Source organism: Oncorhynchus masou, chromosome 21, assembly GCF_036934945.1.
Source record: "Oncorhynchus masou masou isolate Uvic2021 chromosome 21, UVic_Omas_1.1, whole genome shotgun sequence".
NCBI lineage: Eukaryota > Metazoa > Chordata > Actinopteri > Salmoniformes > Salmonidae > Oncorhynchus > Oncorhynchus masou.
The window spans coordinates 39,484,824-39,505,808 of NC_088232.1; the positions used below are offsets into that span (position 1 = coordinate 39,484,824).

The 20,985-nt window shown below is 44.6% G+C and overlaps 2 protein-coding genes across 7 annotated transcripts in view; both read left to right on the forward strand.

Annotated features, from left to right (window-relative positions):
- Positions 1 to 16,659, forward strand: part of LOC135508336 (connector enhancer of kinase suppressor of ras 3-like) — an 80,374-nt gene extending 63,715 nt beyond the window's left edge. For 2 of the 3 annotated variants that reach the window (XM_064928440.1, XM_064928441.1), the window contains 10 exons: positions 6,125 to 6,178; positions 7,242 to 7,281; positions 7,757 to 7,926; positions 8,366 to 8,439; positions 8,607 to 8,678; positions 8,773 to 8,834; positions 9,002 to 9,126; positions 9,635 to 9,986; positions 15,109 to 15,299; positions 15,511 to 16,659. In XM_064928440.1, the coding sequence (XP_064784512.1) occupies positions 6,125 to 6,178; positions 7,242 to 7,281; positions 7,757 to 7,926; positions 8,366 to 8,439; positions 8,607 to 8,678; positions 8,773 to 8,834; positions 9,002 to 9,126; positions 9,635 to 9,986; positions 15,109 to 15,299; positions 15,511 to 15,717 (1,347 nt within the window). In that variant the 3' untranslated portion in view covers positions 15,718 to 16,659. Of the gene's footprint in view, positions 1 to 5,192; positions 5,220 to 6,124; positions 6,179 to 7,241; positions 7,282 to 7,756; positions 7,927 to 8,365; positions 8,440 to 8,606; positions 8,679 to 8,772; positions 8,835 to 9,001; positions 9,127 to 9,634; positions 9,987 to 15,108; positions 15,300 to 15,510 lie in introns of those variants that run through there. The other variant, XM_064928444.1, reaches the window with a different exon arrangement.
- Positions 16,660 to 16,874: 215 nt separating this feature from the next.
- LOC135508338 (SR-related and CTD-associated factor 8-like) overlaps positions 16,875 to 20,985 on the forward strand; it is a 43,492-nt gene continuing 39,381 nt past the window's right edge. For 2 of the 4 annotated variants that reach the window (XM_064928447.1, XM_064928448.1), the window contains exons 1-2: positions 16,875 to 16,993; positions 20,214 to 20,297. In XM_064928447.1, the coding sequence (XP_064784519.1) occupies positions 16,964 to 16,993; positions 20,214 to 20,297 (114 nt within the window). In that variant the 5' untranslated portion in view covers positions 16,875 to 16,963. Of the gene's footprint in view, positions 16,994 to 20,211; positions 20,298 to 20,985 lie in introns of those variants that run through there. The other 2 variants (XM_064928449.1, XM_064928450.1) reach the window with 1 other exon arrangement.

A 20,985-nucleotide genomic window follows, 5' to 3' on the forward strand; every position in this document is an offset into this window, starting at 1 on the left:
TGAGGGAGGGAGAGACTGAGGGAGGGAGAGACTGAGGGAGGGAGAGACTGAGGGAGGGAGAGACTGAGGGAGGGAGAGAGGGAGAGACGGAGGGAGGGACTGAGGGAGGGAGGGAGGGAGGGAGGGACTGAGGGAGGGAGGGAGGGAGAGACTGAGGGAGGGAGGGAGAGACTGAGGGAGGGACTGAGGGAGGGAGGGAGGGAGGGAGAGACTGAGGGAGGGAGGGAGAGACTGAGGGAGGGAGGGAGGGAGAGACTGAGGGAGGGAGGGAGAGACTGAGGGAGAGACTGAGGGAGGGAGGGAGGGAGGGAGGGAGAGACTGAGGGAGGGAGGGAGAGACTGAGGGAGAGACTGAGGGAGGGAGGGAGAGACTGAGGGAGGGAGGGAGAGACTGAGGGAGGGAGGGAGGGACTGAGGGAGAGACTGAGGGAGGGAGGGAGGGAGAGACTGAGGGATGGAGGGACTGAGGGATGGAGGGAGAGACTGAGGGAGGGAGGGAGAGACTGAGGGAGGGAGGAGAGACTGAGGGAGGGAGGGAGGGACTGAGGGAGAGACTGAGGGAGGGAGGGAGGGACTGAGGGAGAGACTGAGGGAGGGAGGGAGGGACTGAGGGAGAGACTGAGGGATGGAGGGAGGGAGGGAGAGACTGAGGGAGGGAGGGACTGAGGGAGGGAGAGGGAGAGACGGAGGGAGGGACTGAGGGAGGGAGGGAGGGAGAGACTGAGGGAGGGAGGGAGAGACTGAGGGAGGGAGGGAGAGACTGAGGGAGGAAGGGAGAGACTGAGGGAGGGAGGGAGAGACTGAGGGAGAGACTGAGGGAGAGACTGAGGGAGGGAGGGAGAGACTGAGGGAGAGACTGAGGGAGGGAGGGAGAGACTGAGGGAGAGACTGAGGGAGAGACTGAGGGAGGGAGGGAGGGACTGAGGGAGGGAGGGAGGGAGAGACTGAGGGATGGAGGGAGGGAGGGAGAGACTGAGGGATGGAGGGAGGGAGGGAGAGACTGAGGGATGGAGGGAGGGAGGGAGAGACTGAGGGAGGGAGGGAGAGACTGAGGGAGAGACTGAGGGAGGGAGGGAGAGACTGAGGGAGGGAGGGAGAGACTGAGGGAGGGACTGAGGGAGAGACTGAGGGAGGGGGAGACTGAGGGATGGAGGGAGGGAGGGAGAGACTGAGGGAGGGAGAGACTGACGGAGGGAGAGACTGAGGGAGGGAGAGACTGAGGGAGGGAGAGACTGAGGGAGGGAGAGACTGAGGGAGGGAGAGACTGAGGGAGGGAGGGAGAGACTGAGGGAGGGAGGGAGAGACTGAGGGAGGGAGGGAGAGACTGAGGGAGGGAGGGAGAGACTGAGGGAGGGAGGGAGAGACTGAGGGAGGGACTGAGGGAGAGACTGAGGGAGGGACTGAGGGAGGGAGAGACTGAGGGAGAGACTGAGGGAGGGAGAGACTGAGGGAGGGAGAGACTGAGGGAGGGAGAGACTGAGGGAGGGAGAGACTGAGGGAGGGAGAGACTGAGGGAGGGAGAGACTGAGGGAGGGAGGGAGAGACTGAGGGAGGGAGGGAGAGACTGAGGGAGGGAGGGAGAGACTGAGGGAGGGAGGGAGAGACTGAGGGAGGGAGGGAGAGACTGAGGGAGGGAGGGAGAGACTGAGGGAGGGAGGGAGAGACTGAGGGAGGGAGGGAGAGAGAGAGGGAGGGAGGGAGAGAGAGAGGGAGAGACTGAGGGAGGGAGGGAGAGAGAGAGGGAGAGACTGAGGGAGGGAGGGAGAGAGAGAGGGAGAGACTGAGGGAGGGAGGGAGAGACTGAGGGAGAGACTGAGGGAGGGAGGGAGAGACTGAGGGAGGGAGGGAGAGACTGAGAGACTGAGAGACTGAGAGACTGAGGGAGGGAGGGAGAGACTGAGGGAGGGAGGGAGAGACTGAGGGAGGGAGGGAGAGACTGAGGGAGGGAGGGAGGAGAGACTGAGGGAGGGAGGGAGAGACTGAGGGAGGGACTGAGGGAGAGACTGAGGGAGGGAGAGACTGAGGGAGAGACTGAGGGAGGGAGAGACTGAGGGAGGGAGGGAGAGAGGGAGGGAGGGAGAGACTGAGGGAGGGACTGAGGGAGAGAGGGAGAGGGAGAGACTGAGGGAGGGAGGGAGAGACTGAGAGACTGAGAGACTGAGGGAGGGAGGGAGAGACTGAGGGAGGGAGGGAGAGACTGAGGGAGGGAGGGAGAGACTGAGGGAGGGAGGGAGAGACTGAGGGAGGGAGGGAGAGACTGAGGGAGAGACTGAGGGAGGGACTGAGGGAGAGAGGGAGAGGGAGAGACTGAGGGAGGGAGGGAGGGAGAGAGAGAGGGAGAGGGAGAGAGAGAGACTCTGAGAGAACCTCCATAATGATATATTTTGTGAAATTGATTCAATAGTGATGGCTTTAGTAGAATGTAATACCAGCATGATTATGGTAAGTGTAATTGTTTGCGCAGACTGTGGGTATACTGTATATGGTCCACAGCAAAGAGTGTGACAATTCAATGATGTCAAGAGGATGACGTATTATACACAAGTGTAGCCTGTATGTCCCTATATTATGCCTGTTACTTTTTGGGCACAATGGGGCATGAAATGAGCCCCATGAGAGTTGAGGTCAGGGGGGACACGAGGAGGGTAACCTCTATATTATAGTTGTCCTCTCCAGGAATATGTCTGGTTTGCCACTAGTCTCCCAGCACTAGGAGAACCCACCACATTCAAACCTCGGAGCAGATAGCAGCTTCCATCCACAAACATTACAGCCCCAGTCAGAGCGCTAGATCTGCTCACGCATGCAGACAATGTTATGGCTACAGCTTGTGCTCCCCACAGTGAGAGAAGAGTTTTGATTTCCCCACACATTTCCTCCCAGAAAACCATAAGTGGACCAAGAGGGAACTCTCTGCCTGTGATCTAGTGTTTTATTATCTGTTGCTGAAGCAGCGGGCTACTCTTCCTGAGGTCCACATAAAACATGACATAATACATATCAATAGGCAAGGAGTGAACTACACACTTTTTATAAGAACAATATTACCAAAAAAGGTCTGACGGACAGTTACATGCATACATACAGTGAGCTCCAAAATAATTGGGACAGTGATCCATATGTTGGGGGGTGGGGCTCTGTACTCCATAGAAATTATTGGTAAGTAACGTACTGTTGCATTTTGGGGTCACTTTTATAGTAAATAAGAATAGAAAATATTTCTAAACACTTCTACAATAATGTGGATGCCTCCATGATTACGGATAATCCTGAATAAATCATAAATAATGAGTGAGAAAGTTACACACAAATATCATACCCCAAGACATGCTAACCTCTCACATTACAATAATGGGAGGTATGATATTTCTGCGTCTACCTTTCTCATCATTATCTACGATTCCTTCATGATTATCCGTAATCATGGAGGCATCCACATTATTGTAGAAGTGTTTAGAAACCTTGTATATTTTTTTAAATAAAAATGACACCGCCACATCAGCCATTACCAAATTCAGCTGAGGCCTAGAACTTAGGGAATGATTTGTACCAAATACAATGCTTTTAGTTTTAGAAATGTTCAGTGCTAGTTTATTACTAACCACCCATTCCAAAACTGATTGCTACTCTTTGTTTAGGGTTGCAATGATTTCACTAGCTGTGGTTGCTGACGTGTATAATGTTGAATCACCAGCATACATAGACACAGGCTTTGCTTAGTGCTAGAGGTAGATCATTAGTACAAAAATAGAGAACAGTAGAGGGCCAAGAGAGCTGCCTTACGGAATACCACACTTTACATGATTTACTTTAGATAAGCTTCCATTAAAGAATACCCTCTGTTCTATTGGATAGATAGCTCTCAACCCAATATATATCAGAGGATGTAAAGCCAAAACACACGTTTTTCCAATGACCGATTATGGTTAATAATATCAAAGGCTGCACGGAAGTCTAACAATACAGCTCCCGCAATCTTCTGATGATCCGACACATTTATTTCCTTTTTCCTAAGGCACCTCCGTTATAGTATATTTTATGAAATTCATTCAGTAATGATGGCTTTGATAGACTGTAATATCCGCATTATTATGGCAAGTGTAATTGTTTGTACAGACTGTGGATATATATGGGCTACAGCAAGAGTTTGACAATTCAATGAAAGTCAAGTCAACAGGTTTGGCGTATTATACACAAGTGTAGGCGGTCTTTACACATTTGATGCGCTGGCTAGAGGGACATCTAGTGGTTACTGGGTGGTGGCGCACACACTAACTCAAGTGGAAGAATTCTGAATCACTGATACTTTAAAACGACCCTAATGTTCGACAACGTTTTAGCGGAGTTTCGACGTTGCAAACTCTCCTTCAACAGAAACATTATCATCGTTAAAATACGCATTTTCAAATCTAGGTTGCAGGTATGTTTTGGGGTGATATATTTGAGTACTTGACTCAATTTAATGTTAAACACCAACTGTTTTTTCGTTGCCCTGTTAGTTAAAACTGCATTATTATAGGCCAATATGATATTTACAAACACGGGGTTTGGTTAAACAATTTAACTAGTCAATACATAATAGAAAGACACACATTTTAGTAAATTGCTAGGCATAAGAAGGTTCACTGAACCCGGGATTAGTCGAGTCAATGTTTTGCTTGGCACTTGGGCATAACAAATCCTACTAATTAGGCGTACACCGTAGTTTTGTGATATTGTATTCAGTTCCAACCATGGCCGTTATTGGTCCTATTCGGAATTCTTGGGAGGTCCCTACCCTATTGAAATTGAAGATGGTTAGAGTTAGGTTAGGTTTTAGGGTAGGGAAGTCCCATGGATCCTCCAGATAGCACTAACCAGCAGTGATTGAGTGTGGAAGCATTTTGCCCCTCTTGACCTCTCTGATGTGGTTATGCTGCTCTCTAGAGCTGGTTGTTACATCGTTTCTGTAATCTGATAACTGGTGCAGTTAGTTCATCTGTTTAGCTGTGGTTAGTGGATCCATAGAGTGAAGTTCATAGACCTTGCATAAGGCTGCAGCTGTGGTAACAGTGAGGTATCATTCAGTTTAGCTCATGGTCATCGGTTGGCTAACAACCGGAAACATGTTGCTGACTGAAATGCAAGTGTGTTGAGCAAGACTGAGGGAGAAGTGTATGCTGGGTAGGTTTCCTTTCTGTGGTATGTGTCATTTGGTGAGGACCAGCCTTACGATGCAGGTAGTTTAACTGAAGCAGGACTCTGAAGTGTATTTATCTTAACCTGGTTTGAAAGCAGCAGGTACTGATTTATAAACCATGTATCATCTTGATATCATTTATGTTGTATTATTAATGTAGTATGGTATTATAGGAATGGGATTTTTGAGCTGCCCGTACTTAAAAATAGTTTTCAATTCATGCATCTTACTGAATTGGATGTATTTACTATGGATCTATTATGGATCTGGAATGAGTGTTTCCTTAGTTGACATGCTTTTATCACTGGCAAGGTACCTTTTGGTTTGTGTGGCTATGGGGTCTGTTAGGGTCCCACCATCAAAACCTTCAGTTATTCTCTGTTTGGAACCCAGTTCCCTTGAGGGAGTATCCTATGAGGAAGTTGGTCAATAATGTCAATGCAAAGAACTGTGTTTCTGCCTGTGACAATGTCGGTTTCCATGTTTGGTTTGAAGATGTTTTGCTGTAATGAAAAGGACTGACTACACTTTTGTTTGTCCGTTAGCAGACACTTTTATCCAAAGTGACTTACTGGAGCAATTAGGGTTAAGTGCCTTGCTCAAGGGCACATTGACAGATTTTTCACCTAGTCTGCTCAGGGATTTGAACCAGCAACCGCTAGGCTACCTGCTGACACAGTCATGTGAGAATTGACCTATGGGGGCAAAATGCAACTTACAGTGTACATGCTTTAAATGGCTACCTACTCATCCATGATGTGAGGCAGTTCCCCCTTTTTTCTGAATCCAGAGAGAACAAGTTGACGTTCTGAAATTTTTAGTATTGTACTCAGTCTATTGATTTAAAATGGAGGGTAAATAATGTTTTGTTTCTTGTTGCATCCAACGACAGTGCATTTAGTATTTTAAGGTCTGTGAATAAACTAAAAAGGTCTCTCTCTGCAGGCTGCCTTCCCTATATCTCTGGCTCCCTCCATGGCAGCTGATGACTACAACCCTGTAAGTACTGTAGATGATCTATAATTCCTTTCTCATATGATGTCATCATTAAATATAATTTAACTTTATACACTGAACAAAATATCAACGCAACATGTAAAGTGTTGATCCCATGTTTCAAGAGCTGAACTTGCAGAACATTTCCAAACACACAAAAAGCTTATTTTTCTCATTGTGCACAAATGTACTTCCCTGTTAGTGAACATTTCTCATTTGCCAAGATAATCCATCCACCTGACAGGTGTGGCATATCAAGAAGCTGATTAAACCTCATGATCATGACACATGTGCAGTTTTGTCAAACACAGATGTCTCAAGTTTTGAGGGAGCGTGCAATTGGCATGCTGTTTTTCTCTACCGTAAGCTGCCTCCAATGTGGTTTTAGAGATGTTGGCAGTACCAGACTCCCTACCACAGGCCACGTATTGCGCTATGTGGGTGATCGGTTTGCTGATGTCAACGTTGTGAACAGAGTGCCCCATGGTGGACAAGCATAATCTATGGGCTACGAACACAATTGCAGTTTATCGATGGCAATTTGAATCCACAGAAATACCGTGACAAGATCCAGAGACCCATAGTTTTTTTTAAAGATATCTGTGACCAACAGATGCATATCTGTATTCCCAGTCATGTGAAATCCATAGATTAGGGGCTAATTAATTTATTTCAATTGACTGATTTCTTCTTATGAACTGTAACTCAGTAAAATCTTTGAAATTGTTGCATGTTGAGTTAATATTTTCATTCAGTATATATAAAAAATGTTTTTTTATTTCATGTAAATACCACATTTACAATATCAGAGAGAGAACGGGAATGAAAACATGAAAGAAACAGAACAGTATGTTTGAGAGAGAGAATGCACGCACAACAAATAATTATTTTCAAGAGAGACTGAGAGCGAGAGAGACACATGTGACACGGTTGGTGTGAAACAGGATGTTCCAGAGACTATATTTGAGGTAGTTGGGTGAGGGACTGTCTGATTGAGCACTACCTTCAATCACCCATCTCCTGAACTAGTGACTATCTGACCTCTTACAACCTTCTGTTCTCCAAGGTTTCCCTGAGACAGAAGTCCAGAAGGAAGACTCGAGGAGGTAAATTGTTATCCAGGCCTGATTCTGCTGCTTGCTGTTTGTGCAGCTCAATTGTAATTTGGCCCCTTGACGTGGGCGTGTGTGAAGTGACAGGATGATTAGAGTGTGTGTGTGTGGAGGGTTGTTGCAAATGCCTTAAGACCAAGCTCAGCAAGAGAGCCCAGTATTATTAGCCTTCTGTTCATGTGCAGTTACTGTATGCTGAGCAGTCTGTGCTTCATTGTGTGTGATATAATCCTTTGGAAGACCTTTTTGACTACTTCCTGTCTGACAACTTACATGTGACACAGGTAGGCTGAAAGTGGTTAAAAGAGATTCTGAATTTGCTGTACATAAAAATTATTTATGAGACCAATCAAAGTGCCGTATTAAAATGTCTGCATTGCAATACATTGAAATGGAGGGTTTATTGTTGCATCCAACCACGGTGCATGAATTCAGGAACCATCTCCTCTGTGTGTGTTTCTATGTTCAGGTAATGTGGCAATGAGCAGGCGGAGGGTCTCGGTTAAAGAGCTGGGGGAATCTGACCACCAGGGCTGGCTCTACAGGAAGAAGGATGGAAAGGGCTTCCTGGGCTTCAAATGGAAGAAGTACTGGTTTGTGCTGAAGAGGACTTCTCTGTACTGGTACACGAATCCGCTGGTGAGTAACGCTCACCACTTAGCCCGCTACGCAGAGTCATCCTGTCATTGCCACAGCTGCCTGCTGCCTCTCGTCACTGTTGGAGTTTGACATGGTGTTTCCTGAAGCTGGAAATGTCAGTGTCTCAGTTTCTTCTACAGAGGCTGATGTGATCTGCATGACTTATTGGCGTGATGGAGGAATTAATAAAGCCTGTGCTTACCATGTGTCAAAACAAATTTGAGGGAACTAGAAATTGAGAAAAGGTGACGGGTGTTTCATGTTTTAATGTCACATGCACAAGTACAGTGAAAATCCTTTCTTGCAAAAACTCCAAACCCAACAATGCAGTAATCAATATCAAGAATTTAAGGTGTTATGAATTAGGTGATGGTGCATGGAATAGTGTTTTTTTTATTGCTTTAATGCGAAGAATCTGTCAATCCGGTCTTATTTTTAGGCAGAGAAAGCAGAGGGATACATTAACCTGACTGACTTCATGATCGACAGAGCATTGGAGTGCAAGAAAAAATTGTAATTAACATTTTTCTTATTTTATAAAATCATGCTACTGTTGGTGTAAAAATGTCAATGAGTCTATTCCAAGAAATCATTGAACATTTACTGACACTTTTTCAGTCTGAGCAAAGTGTGAGTGATTGAACACAGTGAGAAAGTAAATGTTCACCTCTCTCTTGCAGTGCCATCAAAGCATGTCACCCACAAGTCATGATGTTTCACTTTGCAGCTGATACCTACGAGGAGATGAACATGTAAGTCACATGAAGAGAGTCATGTAAGTCAAGTTAAGAGTGTCATCATAGAAGCAGTGTGAGAAATGTGACCATTTCTCTTTGTCTTTTGCAGATGGTTGAATAAGCTTGGGCTCGCTTCAATCCAATATGAATTGGCAGAGGGAAACACTGCTGGTAGGTTTTCATGTTGATCAGTCAGAATGGTTTATCATTTATCAGTCAATTCCACCAACTGCCTCACTCTGTTCTTTACTACTATTGCCTCAGTATCACTGCTGATTATTGTTTGTCAAGCGAAGACTGGGGAGTATGTAGCCTAATGGCATTTTGACTCTGGACAGAGTGCTACAGCGAGGCGAGTGATCACGAGGAGGCTGAGACAATAGAGGCTCCCCCTCCCCCATACTCAGAGCAGATGAGCCAGGACTCTGCGGATGTGGGTGGTCCACATGGCAGTGGACATCAGGTCAGTAGGCACTGGGTTGTTGAGGAAGCCCTGGTAATTAGGGCTAGGAGTTTTTCCTAATCGTGTGACCTGACCAAGAAAAACTTTGGGCCCTAGTTACACTGTGTTGCATTTCTTTCTGCAAAGTGTTGAGCGTTAAAGTGGCACTCCAGTCTTTTCACCTCATTTAACACCTGATTTACTTAACAAAAGGCACATCTCAATAGGTGGTCCAGATATGTCATGACATCACAAGTGGGGCTTTTCTTTTGTTGTCTATTACTCCGCAAACAAGGGGGGAGGCCGATGACATCACAGATTCCCATCAGACCAACTCCTTGAATGCCCTACTCCTTAAGTTGTCTTAAAAACATTATTTTCCTTAAAACATTATTTTTTACCCTTTTAGTGGGTGTACTTTACTGTATTTATTCTTGGGTTATCGCTTTTCAACAGTACAAGTGAAAAATAATCACTAGAGGACATCTATTAACCCTGCTGAAACACCCTTAATGTTCATGTCTCCTAGGGTAGCCTCCTTCCCCCATACTCCTTCTCCCCTCCCAGCGAGACCAATGGATCCTTCTCCTCACCTGTCAGCACGATAACATCACAGAGTTCCGTGTCCTCTCTGGCCAAGCATCGTCAGTCCTGGCTGGACCTGGTCTCGCAGGCCTCTCCTGTTGCCGGGGAAACGGTGGTGTGCTCTGTGCAGGTCCACACAAATCGGCCCCCACAGCATCAGAGGAAAGAGGGGCCCCTACAGCACCACCAGGAGGCTTCGTCCTTCCAGGACCCACCAGGGAGCACAGCCAGGGAAGACTTTAACTCCAGGGAGCAGACAGAGGAGTTGGCTGTGCTAGAAATAAGGACAGAAGATGGTGAGGAGGCTTCTTTAGCTGGGTTTTTTCTAAACAATTGTTGACTTAAATAAGGGGAGCATATTAGTTAATTAATTGAGAAGGAAATGGAAAATCCACCCATCTCACAATTTCTATGATATTAAAGGAAAAGTGAAAGCAGTAGTTGTATAATGTTACAGCTTCGGTCTTTTGGGAGCACATTAGAGCTGACAGTAACAACCGAGGACAGATGATTTTACGCGCTTCAGTACTCTGCGGTCCCGCTCTGTGAGCTTGTGTGGCCTACCACTTTGCGGCTGAATAGGTTGTTGCTCCAAGACATTTCCACTTTACAATATTAGCTCTTACAGTGGACCGAGGCAGCACAAGCAGGTCAGGCATTTTACAAACTGACTTGTTGGAAAGGTGGCATCCTATGACGGTGCCACGTTGAAAGTCACTGAGCTCTTCAGTAAGGCCATTCTACTACCGATGTTTGTCTATGGAGAATGCATGGCTGTGCGCTCGATTCTGTACACCTGTCAGCAACAGGTGTGGCTGAAATAGCCAAATCCACTAATTTGAAGGGGTGTCCACATAACTTTTGTATATACACTGCTCAAAAAAATGAAGGGGACACTAAAATAACACTTCCTAGATCTGAATGAATGAAATATTCTTATTAAATACTTTTTTCTTTACATAGTTGAATGTGCTGACAACAAAATCACACACAAATTATCAATGGAAATCAAATGTATCAACCCATGGAGGCCTGGATTTGGAGTCACACTCAAAATTAAAGTGGAAAACCACACTACAGGCTGATCCAATTTTGATGTAATGTCCTTAAAACAAGTCAAAATGAGGCTCAGTAGTGTTTGTGGCCTCCACGTGCTTGTATGACCTCCCTACAACGCCTGGGCATGCTCCTGATGAGGTGGCAGATGGTCTCCTGAGGGATCTCCTCCCAGACCTGGACTAAAGCATCCGCCAACTCCTGGACAGTCTGTGGTGCAACGTGGCGTTGGTGGATGGAGCGAGACATGATGTCCCAGATGTGCTCAATTGGATTCAGGTCTGGGGAACGGGCGGGCCAGTCCATAGCATCAATACCTTCCTCTTGCAGGAACTGCTGACACACTCCAGCCACATGAGGTCTTGCATTGTCCTGCATTAGGAGGAACCCAGGGCCAACCGCACCAGCATATGGTCTCACAAGGGGTCTGAGGATCTCATCTCGGTACATAATGGCAGTCAGGCTACCTCTGGTGAGCACATGGAGGGCTGTGCGGCCCCCCCAAAGAAATGCCACCCCACACAACAACCCACCACCAAACCGGTCATGCTGGAGGATGTTGCAGGCAGCAGAACGTTCTCCACGGAGTCTCCAGACTGTCACATGTGCTCAGTGTGAACCTGCTTTCATCTGTGAAGAGCACAGGGCGCCAGTGGCGAATTTGCCAATCTTGGTGTTCTCTGGCAAATGCCAAACGTCCTGCACGGTGTTGGGCTGTAAGCACAATCCCCAACTGTGGACGTCGGGCTCTCGTACCACCCTCATGGAGTCTGTTTCTGACCGTTTGAGCAGACACATGCACATTTGTGGCCTGCTGGAGGTCATTTTGCAGGGCTCTGGCAGTGCTCCTCCTGCTCCTCCTTGCACAAAGGCGGAGGTAGCGGTCCTGCTGCTGGGTTGTTGCCCTCCTACGGCCTCCTCAACATCTCCTGATGTACTGGCCTGTCTCCTGGTAGCGCCTCCATGCTCTGGACACTACGCTGACAGACACAGCAAACCTTCTTGCCACAGCTCGCATTGATGTGTCATCCTGGATGAGCTGCACTACCTGAGCCACTTGTGTGGGTTGTAGACTCCGTCTCATGTATTTATTGTCAATCAGTGTTGCTTCCTAAGTGGACAGTTTGATTTCACAGAAGTGATTGACTTGGAGTTACATTGTGTTGTTTAAGTGTTCCCTTTATTTTTTGAGAAGTGTATATCTGAAGATGTGAGTTAGTCTGCATGTCTGCCTGCACATCCTGCCCCCTTGGAGTTTTTCTTTAATAGATTTGAATACCAAAATATCCAAGTCTTCCAATCAAAATCAAATCAAAGTTTATTTGTCACGTGCTTTGAATACAACAGATCTTACAGTGTAATGCTTACTTACAGGCTCTAACCAATAGTGCAAAAAAGGTGTTAGGTGAACAATAGGTAAGTAAAGAAATAAAACAACAGTAAAAATGCAGGCTATATACAGTAGCAAGGCTACATACAGACTCCAATTAGTCAGGCTGATTGAGGTAGTGGGTACATGTAGATATGGTTAAAGTGAATATGCATATATGATGAACAGAGAGTAGCAGTAGCGTAAAAGAGGGGTTGCTGGGTGGTGGGTGGCGGGACACAATACAGATAGCCTGGTTAGCCAATGTGCGGGAGCACTGGTTGGTCGGCCCAATTGAGGTAGTATGCACATGAATGTATAGTTAAAGTGACTATGCATATATGATAAACAGAGAGTGGCAGCAGTGTAAAAAGAAGGTTTGGGGGAGGAGGCACACAATGCAAATAGTCCGGGTAGCCATTTGATTACCTATTCAGGAGTCTTGTGGTTTTTGGTTAAAAACTATTGAGAAGCCTTTTTGTCCAAGACCTGACACTCCGGTACAGCTTGCCATGCTGTAGCTTGGGTCTTTGACAATTTTTAGGGCCTTCCTCTGACTCCGCCTGGTGTAGAGGTCCTGGATGGCAGGCAGCTTAGCCCCAGTGATGTACAGGGCCGTACGCACTACCCTCTGTAGTGCCTTGCGGTCAAAAGCCGAGCAATTGCCGTACCAATTTGTAAGTCGCTCTGGATAAGAGCGTCTGCTAAATGACTTAAATGTAAATGTAAATGTTGCAGCTGTAGAACTTTTTGAGGATCTCAGGACCCATGCCAAATCTTTTTAGTTTCCTGGGGGGGAATAGGCTTTGTCATGCCCTCTTCATGACTGTCTTGGTGTGTTTGGACCATTCTAGTTTGTTGTTGATGTGGACACCGAGGAACTTGAAGCTCTCAACCTGCTCCACTACAGGCCTGTCAATGAGAATGGGGGTGTGCTCGGTCCTCCTTTTCCTGTAGACCACAATCATCTCCTTAGTCTTGGTTACGTGGAGGAATAGGTTGTTATTCTGGCACCACACGGCCAGGTCTCTGACCTCCTCCCTATAGGCTGTCTCGTCATTGTCTGTGATCAGGCCTACCACTGTTGTGTTGTCTGCAAACTTAATGATGGTATTGGAGTCGTGCTGGGCCATGCAGCAGTGGGTGAACAGGGAGTACAGGAGGGGACTGAACACGCACCCCTGTGGAGCTCCAGTGTTGCGGGTCAGCGTGGTAGATGTGTTGCTACCTACCCTCACCACCTGGGGGCGGCCCGTCAGGAAGTCCACGATCCAGTGGCGGATGGAGGTGTTTAGTCCCAGGATCCTTAGCTTAGTGATGAGCTTTGAAGGTACTATGGTGTTGAACGCTGAGCTGTAGTCAATGAATAGCATTCTCACATAGGTGTTCCTTTTGTCCTGGTGGGAAAGGGTAGTGTGGAGTGCAATAGAGATTGCATCATCTGGGTCTGTAGTCATTTAGGCAGGTTGCCTTTGTGTTCTTGGGCACAGGGACTATGGTCGTCTGCTTGAAACATGTTGGTATTACAGACTCAATCAGGGACATGTTGAACATGTCAGTGGAGACACCTGCAAGTTGGTCAGCACACGTCCTGATGATCCGTCTGGCCCCACAGCCTTGTGTACGTTGACCTGTTTTAAAGGTCTTACTCACGTTGGCTACGGAGAGCATGATCACACAGTCGTCCGGAACAGCTGATGCTCTCATTCATGCGTCAGTGTTGCTTGCCTCTAAGCGAGCATAGAAGTGATATAGCTCGTCTGGTAGGCTCGTGTCTCTATGCTTCCCTTTGTAGTCTGTAATAGTTTGCAAGCCCTTCCACATAAGACAAGCGCCTGAGCCGTTGTAATGATTCAATCTTAGTTCTGTATTGACGCTTTGCCTGTGATGGATCGTCGCAGGGCATAGCAGGATTTCTTGTAAACTTCCGGGTTAGAGTCCCGCACCTAGAAAGCGGCAGCTCTACCCTTAAGCTCAGTCCGGATGTTGTCTGTAAATCATGGCTTCTGGATGGGGTATCTACGTACAGTCAATGTGGGGGTGACGTCCTCGATGCACTTATTGATAAAGCCCGTGACTGATGTGGTGTACGCCTCAATGCCATCGGAAGAATCCCGGAACATGTTCCAGTCTGTGATAGAAAAACAGTCCTGTAGTTTAGCATCTGCTTCATCTGACCAATGTTTTATAGACTGAGTCACTGGTGCTTCCTGCTTTAATTTTAGCTTGTAAGCAGGAATCAGGAGAATAGTTGTGGTCAGATTTACCAAATGAAGGGCGAGAGAGAGCTTTGTACGCGTCTCTGTGTGTGGAGTACAGGTGATCTAGAATAATTTTTCCCTCTGGTTGCACATTTAACATGTTGATAGAAATTTATTTAACTTAAGTTTCCCTGCATTAAAGTCCCCGGCCACTAGGAGCGCCGCCTCTGGGTGAGTGGTTTCCTGTTTTCTTATTTCCTTATACAGCTGACTGAGTGCGGTCTTAATGCCAGCATTTGTCTGTGGTGGTAAATAAACAGCCATGAAAAGTTGCTGTTTATTGTCCTGTTTTTGCAGTTTTGGATAATCACATAAGGTTGGTGGCACCTTAATTGGGGAGAATGGGCTCGTAGTCATAACTGGAGCGGAATAAGTGGAATGGTATCACACATGGTTTCCAGGTGATTCATGCCATTCCATTTGCTGTGTTCCGACCATTATTATGAGCCGTTCTCCCCTCAGCAGCCTCCTGCACTAAGAATACAGTGCATTTTCTAATGACTGTCAATTAACCAGTTGGAAAAAAAGATTAACCGAAGCAGTTATAGTCAAAACTATGTAAATACTTTCAATGAGCTTTAAATCACTTAATATTCTGTTTAACCATTTTTGAGTAAGGAAATTGACCCCAAACCTCATCCTACTTTATCTTTGGGATTTTTGAAAAGTAGTAAAATACCAATATTTTTCTGCTAAAATGTAAAGTTGTTAAGGTCCATTTTATTCTTGCAGTGAACCACGAAGTCTCGTCTGATGAGATGGAGAGATTGTACATCCACCTCAAGCAGGCCAGCCTCTCTCCCATAGGAGACCGTAAACCATCCACCAAGAGGGACTTCAGAGCCTCCTTTATAAAGCGATGCAAAAACCAGGACGTTAACGAGAAACTGCACCTCATCAGGACCCTCAACAGCACGCTAAAGGTATATCCGCCAACTTGACTAGAATTATTGTATGCTTTTGTTTTTATCAGTTTATCACCACATAAGTGGCAGTATCAAATTGTTGTCCTTGTTTTCTGCAGAAATTGTATGTGCTATTTATGCATCATTTTGAATAGTATTGCAAGTATTGAGACTCCTGAGCATAGTTACTCTCTCTCACTCTCTCTCACTCTCTTCCCCTTTGACTCAGGCCAAGGAGGCAGACCTGTTGACCATCGAGCAGGTGCTGTCAGACCCTGACCTCACCTCGCCCAGATTCAGGGAATGGAAAGACGCCAACACACCTTTGCTCCAGGAGATCTGTCTCAAGCATGTACACCAGGTGGCAGCACAGGTAGAGCCCTCCGCAGCAGCAGCCAATGCCATCGCTGTCTCCTTTGTGGAGACCAGTTTATAAGGGAGAAGGATGAAGTTGCCCCTAAACACTGATCTAATGTCAGTTTTGAGTTTCTCCCACTAATGCTTATGAATAGGATTTGGAATGGATGAGCTGATTGTGGACCTGTGCCTAAGGGCAACTTTTACTCAGAGCGTTTTATAAGACTCACTGCCATTGTCTACCCATAACCCAGTAGCACTAATAGTTGTACTTAGGCTGCGTTTTTATCAAACTATATACAATAGGAAGCAGCTTGTGTTGTCTTGCCACTAAGTGGACTCATGATAAGAATAGTGTATATATATTTTTAAAGTTCTTAAATGGAGTTGATGCAAACATTTGGTTGATTGGATTACATTATATGGTTTTATATTGTTAATGTTGTAATTTCTTTTTATGTTTAGAGATCTAACAATTTTCTGTTTTTTTTTTCAATTCTGTTTTAATGTGTACAGTATTTGTGTTTGCTTGTTTTTGTGGTATTTTAAGTAGTGAGTGATGGAACATTGGGTACATGTGAACCATCTCTCAGAAAATGTATTTCCAAGTGTTTATTTTGCAACATGGTCAGTAGCCCATAGGACAAGGTTTTATTTTCTAACAGTGCCACAGACATGCACTTAGTACTGCCTTGACTAGTACTGTGACTTAGACTTATCGTGTTTACATTAGGATCATGATACTTTTGTGGGTTTGCTTAGATACATTTTCATTCAACATTGCTGTATGTGATAGATGTTACATTCAGATCCATGGAGATGTTGTTATGCAATCATAACATTTTGTGCCAGCAACAATTCATCACAAATTGTAATTGAGATGATTTAGCTGTGGTAAATATTTTAAATAAAATAATTGTACATAAGTGTAAGGTGTGTACAATTCTATATTTTCATTGGTAAATTGTCATGAATTGCCTGTAAGAGTATTAAAGCGTTTAAATGCTCTGCGTTATAAATATATTTGTGTCTTTGTATTTTATTCCTCTGACAGAGTATGCTTTTTTTGAATAAACTATCGAGGTGTTATAGTATTTTTTGGCCACGAGTCGTCGCCAATTACTTTCATTTGTCTACTGGACCTGCAATGCCAATGTGTGACACTAGGGTTCGCTGGTTTCTGTGTACTGTTCGTATTGGATTTCGTTGTGGTTGTGCGCCATATTGGCAATTTCCTCCATCTCACCAAGCCAGAGCATGTATGCATCAAGCCGGTTGTTGAGAACAATATAAACATTTTTACAGCGAACCCAAAATACAACACCATGGAGGCAGTCAAAGCATTCAACGACGAGGTTTGTATGATTTATCCCCCATGTCAATGGAAGTGACTTATCGAATTGTATGATTGGCGTCAAGTAGAAAATGGGGAGAAGGGCAACTAGATACAAGGCCTCATCCTTTCAGTAGACACGGTTTGCTTCGCCTATGAATATTTACCACCCATTTAGTATTTGTACGTGTAAGCGAAGCTATCTCGTCATTTGGTCAGAAATAACTATGCTAAATTATGCTGACTGTAGCTAGGTACTGTACCAACTACTGTACTGTTAGCCACATTGTAATCTGGCAGAGTGCGCTAAGAATGTTTAGCTAATGTTAGTTAGCTGACGTAATAGCTAAACTCACTCAGCGAAGCTAACTCAAAAAGCGTAAAAAATAACTAGCTACAACCCGTGTACACCGCCCAATCTTATTTAGTTAACTATTTAATTTCTTAGCTGTCACATTCAACTGTGAAGGTTTGCTGGCGAGCTAACTAACAATGTTAGCCAAGCTGTGCCGAGCAAGGCCGGGTAAAATGGCTAACGTTAGCCAGGTAGCTAATGTTATGTTTTAGCGTGGTGGCCGTGTGCAGTTAGCTAGTAAATTATGCAGTAAACCAATAATTGACTTTGTACGACTAGGTACCTACACTATATGTAGAAAGTTAGCAAATATATTTTTAATCCAAACGTATTTTGCCTGGACATCGCGCCAGCGCCTTGCCAGTTTGCGCACACAATTCGTGCAGCCAAGTGGTCGAGTCACAATTCGTCTGACTGGAATGCAGTAATTAGATGGGACTTTTGGTTTCTCAAGTCCCAACTTTACATTTTCCTCATTCTTATTCTTCTGCGCGCGACTCGTTTTACACCATTTAAACTGGAAACAAAATTCAAACTTTAAAATGTGAAGACTGGTCTGGAATAGTGTGCTTGCATACAACTTTTTGATATTTATACATTTTAAACACTTTGTCTTTGTCCATATTAACTTTAATAGGACTTTTTTCAACATGTTAAAGCTCCCTATTGTTACATAATCACTTCCAACACTCACTGTAAACAATGCAACTTTTGACTCCTCAGCTAACACTTCGCAAACGATTTAGACACTTTGCAAACGATTTAGACCCCAAAAAAGCATCAACATTTTCTCTAACTACAGTGCATTAGGAAAGTATTCAGACCCCACGACCTTTTCCACATTTTGTTACATAACAGCCTTATTCTGAAATGTTTTTATTTATCAATCTACACACAATGCTCAATGATGACAAAGCAAACACGTGTAGTTAGTGCCTTCCGGGATCCATGGGACATCCCTAACCTAACCTCCACCGTAACCATTTTAAATGTCATATCCAATAGGGTATGGACCTCCCAAGAATCCCAGTTGGACCAATAACTGCCATAATTAAAGCCTAAGTGGTAGGATTTGTTAGGCCAAGCAAAACACTGACTGGACTAAACCGGGTGCATTCTGAAAGTATTCAGACCTTTTCCACATTTTGTTGCGTTACAGCCTTACTCTAAAATTGATTAAATAGTTTCCCCCTCATTCACTACACACGATACCCCACAATGACAGAACAAAAACAGGTTTTTACACATTTTTACAAATGTATTTAAAAAAAAAAAATACATTTACATAAATATTCAGACCCTTTCGTCAGTACTTTGTTGAAGCACCTTTGGCAGTGATTAAGTCCTTGAGTCTTCTTGTGTATGACGCTACGTGCTTGGTATTTGGGGATATTTTTTTTCATTCCCAGCCTCTGTCCCCGCATGAGGTCTTTTGCCTTTTGGTAGGCCATCATTGTAAATAAGAATTTGTTCTTAACTGACTTGCCTAGTTAAAGGTTAAATACAATAAAAAATAAAATATCCTCTCAAGGTTGGATGGGGGAGTGTCGCTGCACATCTATTTTCAGGTCTCCCCAGAGATGTATGATCGGGTTCACGTCCGGGCTATGGCTGGGCCAGTCAAGGACATTCAGAGACTTGTCCTGAAGCCACTTGTGCTTTGTCTTGGCTGTGTGCTTAGGGTTGTTGTCTTGTTGGAAGGTGAATATTCACCCCAGTCTGAGGTCCTGAGCGCTGCGGAGCAGATTTTCATCAAGGACCTCTGTACTTTGCTCCATTCATCTTCTCCTCGATCCTGACTAGTCTCCCAGTCGCTGAAAAACCACCCCACAGCATGATGCTGCCACCACCATGCTACTGTACGGATGGTGCCAGGTTTCCTCCAAATGTGACGCTTGGCATTCAGGCCAATGAGTTGAATCATCAGACTAGAGAATCTTGTGTCTTTTAGGTCTTTTGGTGAACTCCAACTCCTTTCCAAATCATGTCCAATCAATTGAAATTACCACAGGTGGACTCCAATCAAGTTGTAGAAACACCTCAAGGATGACCAATGGAAACAGGATGCACCTGGGCTCAATTTCAAGTGGCATAGCTAAGGGTCTGAATAATTATGTTTACATTTATTTTTAACCTTTATTTAACCTTTATTTAAATAGGCAAGTCAGTTAGGAACCAATCCTTATTTACAATGATGGCCAAGCAAAAATAATTTTTAAATGGTAAAGGAAGTCCCACTAATTGTACTTCATGTACAATTACCATCTAGTTCACACACAGCTATCTGGTTGAGAACTCTATAGCAATAATGCATGTCTAAACTAGTCCTGCAGTACACACTTAAACTGGTGTTGAATTGTGGTGTAGCTTACTAGCTTGCTAGTAAGCTAGCACTCAATAGCTAGATACTCATGATCTGGATAACGGACATGCAAAATTAGGACCGATGTTGCAACAAGCCTTACAACTGGGGATGTGGCCACATGACATGGTGTGCCTGTGTAGAATTACATAACATGAACCATTAAATCAGATACCATCGACAACATACAGAAAATTAAAAGATCAGCATCATCCCCAATAGTATCAACACACAAACTACTTTTTCAGCTACTGAAAAAAAACAAGTAAATAGTAGACTGGAGGCTATTTCTTGATTGATCTTTGTGTTCATAATACAGGAAGCCCCAAGTGTCTTAAAACACTTGACTACACTCCTTCCCTGGCCTATGTAGCCTACTGTACAAACTCTTCAAATGCCTTTCAAGTTAAATATTTGCCATTTCTCTGAAGCCTTAGCCCTGATAATTGTTTCTTGTCTGATTTAATGACTGTATATTATATTACATGTTTAAAAGGTTTGTTTCCATTGCTTTTTGTGTTTCAGCTCTACTCTCTGAATGAGTACAAGCCTCCGATCTCCAAGGCCAAGATGACCAATATTACCAAGTCTGCAATAAAAGCTATAAAAGTAAGTATGTAGAAATGAATGAAAAGAGACAGAGTTGGGTTGATCGCGGACAGGGAGCCTCTTTCCCAGCCATACAATGATTGGGTTTCAATCAATCCTTGTCTTACTCGAACTAACTAAGCTCCTAGTCATTCTGACATGTTAATGCAATGCACTCTTTGGTTCATTTGCATAAACTGATAAAACCCAATCTTTGGAAGTAATACAACTGTCAGCCGGTGTGTTTGGGAGTTTACCAGTCGTCCTATTCACTCTAACCAAAAGATATGCATATAACACTTTCAGCCATTCATTAAAAAAAATAAATGTAGCGCCTTTTTTTCAGACTGGCCAATTCTATGTCATTTGTATTTGATAACACTAATTTCAAAATGCGTCATAAACTGTGCTGTCACTAACGCTGGTATAACATGCTTATAATTAGGCCTGATGAAATACAGTTGAAGGTGCCATTGAAGAATGTGCCACAATGTTGATCATTCCGTTTGAGGTGGTAGCTACTTACCAGTAGCTACGTAGATAAGCTAAATGTTTGGTTGGTAATGGAGAGGTTGTTACACTTTTCATGTGAATCCATGCATTTTTCTCCAACCGAGAGCACTATCTGTAAACCTAATTATAATAGTGTGCTACTGTCAGGTGTTGTTGGCAGTACTTAAACTCCAACTCGTGTTCGCCACGGCACAAA